Source organism: Bombus impatiens, unplaced genomic scaffold (genome assembly GCF_000188095.3).
Source record: "Bombus impatiens unplaced genomic scaffold, BIMP_2.2 scf_0095, whole genome shotgun sequence".
NCBI lineage: Eukaryota > Metazoa > Arthropoda > Insecta > Hymenoptera > Apidae > Bombus > Bombus impatiens.
The window spans coordinates 652543-664856 of NT_176514.1; the positions used below are offsets into that span (position 1 = coordinate 652543).

A 12314-nucleotide genomic window follows, 5' to 3' on the forward strand; every position below is an offset into this window, starting at 1 on the left:
TATTTCACAAACGGATTTTTCTTACATTTTGATGGCAAATCATAAAGGAAGTCGAGTTGGTCGATGTATTTATTAATTTTGCAGATTCTGTTGATGATATCGTTACCGAATGTCGATTGGCGAATAGGCGTATGAAATAATATCGAATGCTGAAGACATAGGAGGGAATGTTAAAGTTAATACGTATTGTAAGATCAGGACAGTTAATTCTGTTGTTCCAAATACTGCGTAATAATGATAATTCGTTAACAGTCCTACGCTGCTCTACTTACAATATATTCAATTGAGACAATAATCACTGAATAATCATGATCAGGTCGCCCCTCTTATACGCAAGGAACCTGAGAAAATGATTTTGGATATTTTCCGGAAGTTAACAGGATTTCTCAGTGCTTGGCGTCCATATTGCCGGCGCGTATTCGAGATGAGATAGCACCAGAGTAACGTACGATACTACAAGTGTAATTACGTGTAACAAGTGTAATTTAATACGTTCTTGCCTTTTACAGTATGAGATTATCTCGAGTAATTGATTTTTCAAACTCTGACATGTGAAATATATTTCGCAAGCTGTACATTACATGATATTAATCGTTTAATGATGTGAACGTATGATAAACGTATAATTTTAAAGGTTTACAATTTTCTACACAAGGAAATTAAAGGTTATTTTACTTCATATTCCATTTGTACAAATTCCATTGGCACCTCCGTTAACCTGGGCAAAGCGATAAGAACTTTTCCTTGGCTCAATGATCAACCAGAATCCATTTTTCGCAGTGGCGCTTATCACACCTTTCTCGAATTCTAACGGAGTTGTCGTTTTCGGTCCGATCTTGACATTGCACTTGGCAAGAAGGTGACATAGCAATACCTTCATCTCTGTGAGTGCAAACCGGTTTCCGATGCACATTCTGGGCCCAAGGCCAAATGGCATATACGTGTCCGAGTTCATAATCTTCTTACCATTTTTAAAAAATCTGTCTGGATCGAAATTCAAAGAATTTTCGTAGTACTTAGGATCGTGATGAATCGCTTTCACAGGAATCCAAACGTTCATTCCTTTCTTGATTGTGAAAGGTTTGTCACCGGGTAACGCAGGTGGCAGTTCGAAATCTTCAGCACATAGCCTGTCTATGAATATAGCTACCGGATGCAGTCGCAAGGATTCATTCATCACGGCATCTAGATACTTCATCTCGTTTAGAGCATCGTAGGTTAATTGGCCGTTGTTGTTTTCCAATGCTTCGTCGATTTCTTGCTGTAATCTTTCTTGAACATCTGGATTCTCGGCTAACAGGTGCGTCACTATGCAAATTTGCGCAGAGACGGTATCAAACCCGCCGAAAAAGAAGCTGAAAGCGTGAGAGGCCATACTTTCCACGCTCATACCTTTTCCTAGCTCCTTCTTCTTGTTAGTCTCTAGCAATAGCTGTATGACGTCCGATCTATAAGCGCCAGTCTTTTCTCTAGCTTCGACCGTGTCTGTCACGATATCAGAGAAAAATTTCGCGATATAGCTTTCTACGTATTTAAATTGCAACAGTTTCGCTAGCCAAGGGGCGTTTTTGTGCATCAGCATTGTTAGAGATTTTTTGAAAGTTACTAAGGTTGTACCTATTTTACCGTATACGTAAAACACGTTATTTGGATCTTTTATTGTGTCCACGGAAACACCGTACACGCAGGTAGCGATCACGTCGTTTGTATATTTACTCAGAAGGCTCTTCATCTCCATTTCACGCTCGTTCTCCGGCAGTTTCGTTAAATGGTCCACGAATTTGTCCGCGCAATCGGTCATCAGTTTGTACATGCCTTTTATCTTGCTAGAAGTAAACGTGGGAGACAACATATTTCTATGCTCCTTCCATTGGTCACCTGTCAGAGAAAATAACATTCCTCCTAACAAAGGGTCCACTTCCTCGTACACTAACGGACGATGGTCCGGAAATTGTTCGGCGTTCTTGATAGTGACAGCTTTAATCAGTTCCGGATCGCGGAGCATTAGAACAGGCGTCAGAAATTCGTAGAAGCCAACATATTTCGCTTCAGGATGTAATTGATAAATTTTGAGAATAAAATCGTACATGGTGCACTGTCGTCTAAGTAAGGGACCCATATTTCCAAACAGTGGCGTTGGTGGAATATGCAGAATTCCATGCTTCTTGAATAAATTATGATTTCTCGTGGTAAAATAGTAAATAACGACGAGTACTACTGCCACTATGGACAAAGCGATCGGTAGATACTCCATGGTAAAGTAGTCGGTGTAGGTGCCAGAGTTTAGCGATGACACGATGTGCGCTGTGTTCTCTTACCAAGAAGACTAAGAGTCGGCCTATGCGTAGAGTTCCTATGTAGGGGAATTCGTGTCTGCATATCAGGATTCAGGAGCGTCTCGACGTGTTGAAACTCCCTTACGTTTGATTTCATCGCTTTCCTTCCACTTTTATCAGTTTTACCAGTTTTATCAGTTGGATAATTAGTTTAACATGTTCGGCATAGATTGCAATTAATGATTACATATTTGGAAAAAGATGGATCGATGGAATTTAGGCCGTGAAATTTTAATTAAGCATACCCGGAGCATAGCTTCCAAGGAAAAGAAATCGGTCGTTCTGAAATTTTTAATAACCAATCTTCGATATAATATTCGTTAATAAGTACTTACGATCATCTTCTGTCCATCTGACAATACATTTATTTTGTAGTTGTAGAGCTAATTGGTTTTTGTTATTAAAATACTTTTCCCATTGAAGTTTTCAAACAGTCAAGTATACAAATAAAAATAAATGTTTGCGAGCCGATTATTGGGGGAGGGGGGTTGCAGAGCGGTTTTTTTGCAGAAGGAAAATATTCAATACTTTGACCTTATGACATGTTATGATCTTGACGAAGTCGGTGAGATTGGTTATTCTAAATAACCACAGTCATTCGCGTAGTTCGCTTATCGTTGTCTGACGCTGAGCAAGATAATACGTATACAATTTTTCTTGATAAATAATTCCACTGATTGTGATGCAACATAAATTGCGTTGTGATTCTAAAAGAAACTGGTTTATTTACTTAACGAATTAATGAAGATAATTCGTCCAATTGCAGCACTTTAAAGTATTTGTTAATTGTTTCTTATACATATAAAACATTACTTCGGAAGGAAATTGTACGAAAAAACACCCTACACGATATAACAATTCGTTGTTTACTATTTTGTTTGTTTACCGGCTCACCGAGATTATTTCGTGTTTTTAATTGAATATGTTATATTAGACTTTACTGCTTGCTGGTTACTGTATTATGTTATGTGACTATTTCTACGAACGCTTTTTTCGTATAAAAGACAATTTAGAACAATTTAGACAATTTACGACAATTTACGGTGTAATTTAAGGCGATAAAGCAAATCTTGTTATATAACGAACATTCTGAAATATCGTCACGAAATGATAGTCGATGCAGTCTAGTACTAGTTTGGTTATTTCGATATCACAGAAAAATTAATTTTTTTACGTTTTCAGATAACATTATTCAAATATATATTTCGTAAATGTAATGTAAGAAGTTATATAACATAAAGATTACAGAAGACTATGTAAATGTTATTATGTTATTTTACACTACATTGAAAGAAATTTTACTTCATGCTCGGAGCTCATAAAGCAATATGTATTCAATTTTGTATAAATCGATCATCTACCATATATTTCGTTTCAACGCGCATGCCAAGTATCCTTACGTATTTCGTTGTATTATTATTTTTAATATTCTTCGTATTTCTTTTTATTCTTACTTCAGTAACGATATATCTCAAATATTTTTCTTTTAAATGTTAACCGATTCGATTCATTACCGAACTTTTTGTCGAAAATTATAATATTCGAATAATCCAATTTGTAGAGAAATAACAATCGTTCTCGATAGCTTCGATCATTGGACGAATAGGACCGCTACAATGTGTCTATATTTTAATGGTTTTAGATTTCCTTTTTTCCTTGAGTCGATCGTCGAAATTAGCCAACAGTGAATTGCGCTCGAAGTAGACGGCCGCGGGTTATTTGGATGTCTCTCTTGAGCGGCACGGAACGTCGCGTCGCCTCAGATCCAGGATATTGCGAACGATGGGATCAACGTACGGAAACAAAGCCGGCCACTTAGCGGCAAATTAGCGATAGCTCCGGACGCCACTGTCGCTCTTCATTACACCAGCACCCTTGCACACCCTTGGCATCCAGCGCCGACCGAGCATCTCGAGCATCTCCCCCTATACTTCCAGCGCTAACCCTCTTAACATCCTGCAGACAATGCAACCGCCTATCTTCCTCACTACATCTCGACCAATTAAATCTCCGCTATGACGAAAAATCCGTCTCCAATCACCGGTAATCGCTTAATTATTCCATGCCTCGACTATTCATTCCCTTCCTTCTGTTTCTCCTCCTTTCTCTTCTTTTCTCCTTCTTCCTCTACATTTTTCCTTTCTTAAATATATTCCGTATGTGGCGAAAGAACATTTCCAACATTATCTTAAACAAAACATATACCGTATGAGGTATGCGAATGAACTACGATATACTTTTTCAACTCGGTGAAGGATCTGAAACGTTCAAACGGACATTTCATACGTCAGAAATAATTGGTACTTGATAAATTGGTACTTGAAAAAAAAAACTTTGGAGTATCTTAAACAAGTTACTAGATGATCATAGAAAACGGAACGAAGTCATGGTCGCGATCGGCGTCGCGTATTTTGCATCGATATCTCTGCGATTTATTTCCAATTTCCGAGAGCTTGCACCGCCATGGCTTTCCTGCCCGCGGAAATTGAAGGAAACCGAAGAAGAAAAAGGGCGGAGGGTTTTGTGCTCGAAGCGTACCACTCCTACCCGAAAGTGGGATGACGGCTGGCCAGAAGGCTGGTAAAGAGTAGGGAGACTCGTGTATCAGACTCCATTGTTAAAGCTTGTTGAGAATATGCCAATAGTCTGGAATTCAATTTGACTTGCGAATCACGAACACCGTTTAATATACAGCAGACAAGGAGGTGGCGGAAACCGTATGGCTGCTTGTTTGGTAGATGACAAACCGAGCAAAACACAAACAGATGCATGAAGGAAGTTGCTTGCACGCGGAATGCTAATTCGATATTAATCTCAATGATAGCCTCATGAATACTCGGCCAAGGTGAACTTGATAATTTTAATTGATTTGTCGCGTTGTTTACCTGCTCTTTCAGAATATTTAGAATTTCGAACTTTTTCATTTAACAAAACTGCTATTGATATTCTCGGTAGTATTTCACATACGAGTTGAAACTTTCAAATTCCACTCGTTAGAAAATCATCGATTATCACGAATATACTTAATGCGATATCATAATTTTATCTCTGTTTTACGATGTAATACCTTTATAAAGTTCGTCGTTAATAGAGGATATCTTTTGAAATGGCGAAGATTCTTCGGATAGGAAAGTAAAGTACAATTACCCTCATCGTAGGTGTTATTACGATTTTTATAATTTTATTCTTTAAATATATTCTTTAAAAAATGTAGAATTCCAACAACGACAAATTCAATTCAAGATTACGCGTAACGAATTTGTGCAATGGTTACTACTGGAATGGTTATTGTTGGAATAAGAATCTGATGTTTTTCTAAGAGAATTTATCTTCTATTTTTATTCACTCCTTGTCGTAATTAGATTAGAATAGATTTTCATGCAGACTGCATCGAACAGTAGGCATTAGCATCCTCTTTAAAGAAGTATTGCGTGTTTTCTAATGGACAGCGTAGCGATTATGTAATCGAACTAACTGATGAAACGTCTTTCAGATTTTATGCAAGAAATTAAAAGGTAAAAGGAATCTATTATTGAATAACTTGTAAGTAGTACGTGTCTGTGCATCGTATCGACAAATAACGAATACTAAAGCCGTGTAATTTATTCGGTACGATGCATCTTTCAGGCGAAGGAAAAATAGCTATGTACATACTTATTATTAGCTGAACCGAGTCGATCATCGAGAAAAAACTCTTGCGGAGATGAAAGGGCTCGCGATATTTCTGATATTTTTTTCTTATATAAAACAAAATTTACTATTAAATTTCAATAAAATCTTCATAATCTAGGACGTCTGGGATAAATATAGAAAGAAGTAAGTGTTTATATCAAGAAATTAATAATATCTCGTAAATAATATCATTAATTATTTTGATGATTAAAAAATTATGTAACCGACTAACGTCTTTCATTTCTATCGAATAATATTATTAGGAGGAAAATGTTATTAAAAAAGCTAGTCGATATACGAAAACGAAGGAGAAATTAGCGCACGCGAACGAAAGAGGTACGATGCGACAAAGTCGGGTTCGTTCAAATTTGTTTCTACTCCGATGCCGTCATTAGTTGAGCTGAAGCGAAACATCCCTCGGGGAAATATACCTTAATAATAACTTAAGAGCGATCCTCTTTCTTCCTCTCTTCTTTCCCCCTTCTTTCAGTTTCTCTTTTTAACGTTTATCCCAACTAGCTTCTCACCTTTCGTTTCTTTCGTCTGCTAGTAAGTGCCTTCTCCATTTTCTTCCTTTTTTTATTAAATTCTTTCTCAACTTTCGACGGCTGTAACGTATTATTTACATTTCCGATAATTTTTACGGTATACGGTAATTTATGATGTAACACGATATATTAATTTTGTGGAAAATATGTGAGACGTAGTAAACGATAAGTTGATATTTCTTTCCCTTTCTGAACAAAATTCACCGTGCAGTTTTTTTCCCTCGGAATGATAATAAGATGATCGGCCTTGTCGCAGAAAGTGGAGCAGTTACGCAATTACGTAGCTAAGCATTCGAGAGCAAGTTAGAAATACAATATATATAATAATATTTTATGGAAATATTAATTAAGTGCAACGCGTGAGTTGATTATTAATTTAGTTTTATTTTAATTTTTTTTTATTTCAACGTGAGTTCTGACCGATTTAAAATATTTCGAGAGAAACTATTTCGATTAATCGAAATTCATACAATACAGTTGCTTTTTTTTAGAGGCATTGTAAATGTAAGTTTTATTAGTATTTGGAGAAGCTTGATATGCTTCTGTAATTTATAAACTATATTACATTATATTTTCTTATCGTGTTAAAATTGGCGATTATCGCTAAACATAATTATACAGCAAAAAATATAGGCACTAGATCGAATGAAAATAATTCTAGCGATTTAATGGCTAAATATCATTTTTGAACGACTGGATATGATTGCTAAAACTTGTAGCAATTTTTCGTTTATTTAATGCTCCTTAAAAAAGAGGGAAAACATCTAAAACGTCTCGTTTGTGGAAGACTGACGTTCAATTTTCACGAATAGTCGCCAGGAGACGCGAGCATCTACTCTTTCCTTTCTTGTTTTTTAGTTGGAAATTAAAAGCAGCTGGATGCTGCCTCGTTCCGAGCCCGGAATTCCCGAGAGCAAAGTTTCTCAACAAAGGCTGGATTTCTTTCCTCGCTGTTCGCTTCTTAAACGCTGACATAATGTACGAGCTAAGTCCCTTGAATCACCCAAGAGATCAGGACATCCCGGTTTCATTGGCGGAACGTTCCTAAAATGAGAACGTAAATCCATACCATGCTGAAAAGCGATAATACGTCTTGTTTTTCAATACGTATTCCGAACGAAGATTTACAACCAATGAATTCATTTCTGTTGAGACAAAGATATTGTTCTCTAGGTATCTCTTCAAAATCTTCACTTTCTTGCTTACCGACCACAACGCTTATTAGCACTTTAACGCGAATTAACGACTCTGACTATCCAGCCGGTTCGATCGACAGCAGCCAAAATTTGTTGTTTCATCCTGAAAGGCTAATTTCACGTTTGCACCGGGCTAGTAGTCACGAAAGGCCAGCCAGACGAAACTTGAAAGTTTTGCGCACACCTAAATGGGAAAGAGAAATAACTTTGACTGAATTGAAGGCGACAAATTTGAGAAAGAGACACAGAGAGAGAAAGTAATCCTTTAATGATCCTGGACACACGAGTCGTAGAGAGGAAAGCTTCGCCTCCTATCGAAGACAGAAGAGGAAAGAAGAAAGGGGAAGGAAGGAAGAGGAAAGAGGGAAAAGGAAAGAGAAATGAGGAAAGAGGAAAGAGGAAAGAGGAAGGAGAAAGAGGAGAAGGTGGCTGGCTCGGTCTGCAGGCATCTGCATAACAAAACGCGCAATTAATAAAGTTCCCGGTGTGGAGGGCGACCACAAAAGAGCATTTCGTCCTTTCACCGTGCTCCTGCAACCTTCCATCGCCTTCCTCTCTGTCCCGTCGTCCTTTCCCCCTTTTCGTCTTCACCCCTTCGCCGAAACGAAAATCGCATGGGTGGGGACAGAATGTAGGTTGGCGGAGTCAGAGGGGATCGTGGAAACAGGCAGACACCTAGCTCCGGGTTAAATAAGTCAGGCTTTGTAAGGAATCCTCCGTGAAACTTGGAAATCTTTGCTACGCGAAACTGTTGGCTACGTATTTTTAATATTTTACCGGATACCGGCTTTTCTGCGTTGTTTCCACTCGCTGGATTCGCGGAAGTGGGTTTATTTTCCAAGCTTTTCGGCAACTTTCAGCGAGACCGGGCCGCATCGACGATGATTTTTTCGTGAGGAATGGAGGGTTAAATGTAGGATAGTAAGAGCTTTGAAACTAACAACAGATCTTTCTGAATTTTATTAAGAGATTGTTACCAATTCACAAATCTGATTTTCGCGGATTCTACCCAAAGTATGATGCTACCGATCGAGTTAGAGGAGCAAGTAGAGCAATAGCGGAATAGGCAGCAGTCGTGCAAGAGGACATTTTCACACTGCATCGGCTCTAACCGGGGCTTTCTTTTCATTAAAAGCCCAAGCAAACTTTCGAATGAAAATTCGCTTGGGGGATGTCTGAATTGAATTGCTTGTGCTACCGACCGCTCCCGTCCTCCCTTTCTACATTCTGTCTCTCTCTTTCCCTTTCTGCGAGTCGTCGCGTCGTGTCGGTGCAATCCGAAAGTTTTCCCGCGCAAAATGCCAGTCGCATTATTTATCAAACGGGCGAGGAAGCAGCCGGCATCGGGCCGAGATTTTAACGTTGGCTGCTATCGTGCAGTTGCCTCCTACGGTAAACAGTTTTCAGTCTTCGGTTGGCCAAAAGTCTGGCTAGTTAATATTTCAGACGACTTCGAGCTAACTTCATGCATACTTATGTCGCGACGCGTGACTTCACCCGCAACCAGGATACCACGCTCCCCGATCTACTCCGCTAGATTTCCGCGCTAGATTTTCCAATCACCAAATTTTACACCGATTCCTCCCGTTAGCTACGATTTCTCGATACAAAATCGTTCGCAAATAATCTCCCCGCGAGATTATTTTTACCAGTTCCGGCGAACTGATTTTATTAACGCGAAACAGAGTCCTCTACGCTATTTTTCGACAGTTTCGTTTTCGCACCCCCGCACAATGTAATTCTTATCCGTCGAACGTTACGTTCCACAATTTCTCGCTTGCTTTTTTTCTAAAATTCCCTTTCTGGCATCGATATATTCAATACACCTTCGCGGTATAAATTCCGCAAGGGAAAGCGCTATTCAAAAGTGAACAACGACAATAACAACATAGAAGCATTGCACAAAGGTGACAAAGTTTGAAAATTGTATACGCACTCTTTCGGTATTGAAGTTTAAAAATTGTGGTACACACGCTATCAGTAGGGGAAAATAGAATAGTTCGGTAAACTTATTTCGTAGAATTAAACAATAGCTTCATCAAAGCGATTAATTCCTTCGTGCACCGTTCCAGCTGCGTTCTTCATTAATTAAACGCATCGGTCGATGCGATTTTTGTGCCTCAACGTAAAATACTCGGGCAAAAAAAATGCACGCATCGTATAATAAAAGAGAAATAATGGCCGCCTTTGGAAGCAATTATTACGGACTTGCAGAATTTTTTGCAGAAAAGGAAACATCGATAAATACGCGCGGATGTAGTCTAACGTCTTTTACAGACGTTAATAAAGAAAATGTCTTCTTTGTGAAGCTATCGAAGGGTATAAAATGGAAGAAACGTTTGTTCGTGGTGATTTCTTCCGGTAATAAACACGACAGTTTTTACTTCCTTCTTCTTACTCTTTTGCAGAACTGATTAATTCTTGAATATTCAGATATCGTAGACCGTATGCAATAAGTATTTTGTGATTATACAAGGTTCTACTATCTTGTTCCGTTATTAATTGCTTCCGACTGAAACAAAGGCCACGTAAATATAACTCGGAATTGTTTTACGCGAGATAATAGAAATAAGACAATCCAGATGTTGGCAATAAGTTGAAAGATTTCTGCTGTTTTTTAAGGGACAATTGTTCTTTATAGGTATCGCGTCCGTTATTTCCTTATCATCGTGTTTCCTTGGCAGCTTCAGAGAATTTGTAATTCTACGAAATTTTATCTGCATCCCTTTCTACGACGATTCTATAAAAAAATGCATCATCATCGTGCAAACGTAAATCATCTGTATTGCGTAGGCGTAACCTTTCGAACTTGATCGTAAGATTTTACACGTACTTTCGAATCAACCGAAAGAATTTATCTAATGAAGTAGAAAAATATATGAAATATTCTTCATTTTTCTCTTTCTTTTCCTTTTAAATGGGTCGTCGTATCGGTTTCGTAGAAAAGTCAGTTTTCCAAGAAATCGATTTCTGATAGGTAGTTTGTTTGTAAAAAGGTAAAAAATGTTTTTTTAAAATGTGGGAAAATACCATCTATTCCTACATTTCTAGGTAGATATACAGTTTGGTAGTCGATCTCAGTGCTTATAAAAGAACATTCGCACGCGGTTGCAAACACGCGCGATCACGCGCATACAGGGCAACGTTTCAACCGGAAAACTGACAGGGTGCCGTGATCGATCGGCTCATCAAACATCATGCCATATTGTTGACTGAATCCCTTTTGCGGGGCTGCGAAGCTGGACGAGCTGAAGCGAGAAGAAGAACCAAGAGGAAGGAAAAGAGCCAGCTAGAGTGTCTATTTTTATTACGTGGTTTAACCTGACGGCGATTGCGCGAACCGGAGACTGATGGCGTTTTTATATACACCTGCGAAGAGATAAGGGAAACTACGAAAAGATCGTGTATCCGCCGGAAATTAATATGGATCCCCGTCCCCTTCTCCTCTCTTTCTCCAAGAACTTTTTGGAAAACAGGTAAGGGCGTTGCTCGCGCAAATATCCAGTCGTTCGGAAAATTCGTAGACTTTTTGACAATTGATTTGTTCAATCCTATCCTACATGTTATATATTTTATAAGAATCAAAGAGAATCGTCGTAACAATTGTTTAATTAATTATAAATATATTTCGTATTTTCCTTTTACCTAATTTATTCGGTTGTGTAGCGAAAGAGTGATCAATTGCAAGTTCGAACAATAGGAGATTGATGAAGGGCCCGTTTGATTTTGCGGTTTATCCATCATCTAACATCGATGCACTAAGCGTTCAAAATAGAAAAGGTGGAGATTTAAGGGAACTCTTGGTATCTTTTTGGTTAAGCGGGATCGATACTTTCAATGGCAGAAAAAAAAAAAAATCTTTTCCCGTAAATATAAATTACGTATGAACGCGATCAAAATCTTCCGTACTGTAAATCAAATATTATGAACGATAATCTGTGAACTAACTTTTTATTTTGATAAACTGTTTGTTTACAGAAGATTAAAACTGCCGTAAACATTACGCTTCTCCTTGTTATTTTTTCCTAGATAAGAAAATTCAAATAATGAAGAACGTAATATTTTCATAAGTTCTTGGAGTTAATCAGAGTGACTTTAGAGAATTTTTCTTCCCGTCGGTGTACGTACGATTTTTGTTGGCCTGTTTCCGTGATGCAGCCAGGAATAAAATAATAAATTATTGAAGCTATGTTATGTCGCGTCCTTGGTCGTTGGAGGTAAACAGTCTCCGGTCGCGGAAATTGAACAATTTTTCTGCATTTTGTTTACCAGTTGCTATTCTCCTTCCGTTCTTTCTTTCTGCTGGCCTAGCTTCGAGTCATTTGCATTGTTAACAAGCACGTTATATGCACCCTGTTCGCGTACCAAGTAAATATGCCCTGATTAGAAAATGCAAGTCATTCTCTCTTTCGTAGTTTGAAAATCGTAACTTCTATGTATATGTATATATAGAGAATAATGGTATTTCACTGATTTATCGTAATATACGCATGGAAGTGTAAATATTTCTGGAAATAACGGAGCATAAATCAATCCGGTAAACGCGTCTCTGGGAGATACGA

General features: G+C 38.2%; 1 protein-coding gene across 1 annotated transcript; it reads right to left on the reverse strand.

Annotated features, from left to right (window-relative positions):
* Positions 1–112: 112 nt before the first annotated feature.
* LOC100749156 (cytochrome P450 9e2) lies at positions 113–2347 on the reverse strand. The gene has a single exon (XM_003486002.4). It carries the CDS (start codon positions 2252–2254, stop codon positions 677–679), a length of 1578 nt encoding a protein of 525 aa, XP_003486050.1. The 5' UTR covers positions 2255–2347; the 3' UTR covers positions 113–676.
* Between the last annotated feature and the right edge of the window lie 9967 nt (positions 2348–12314).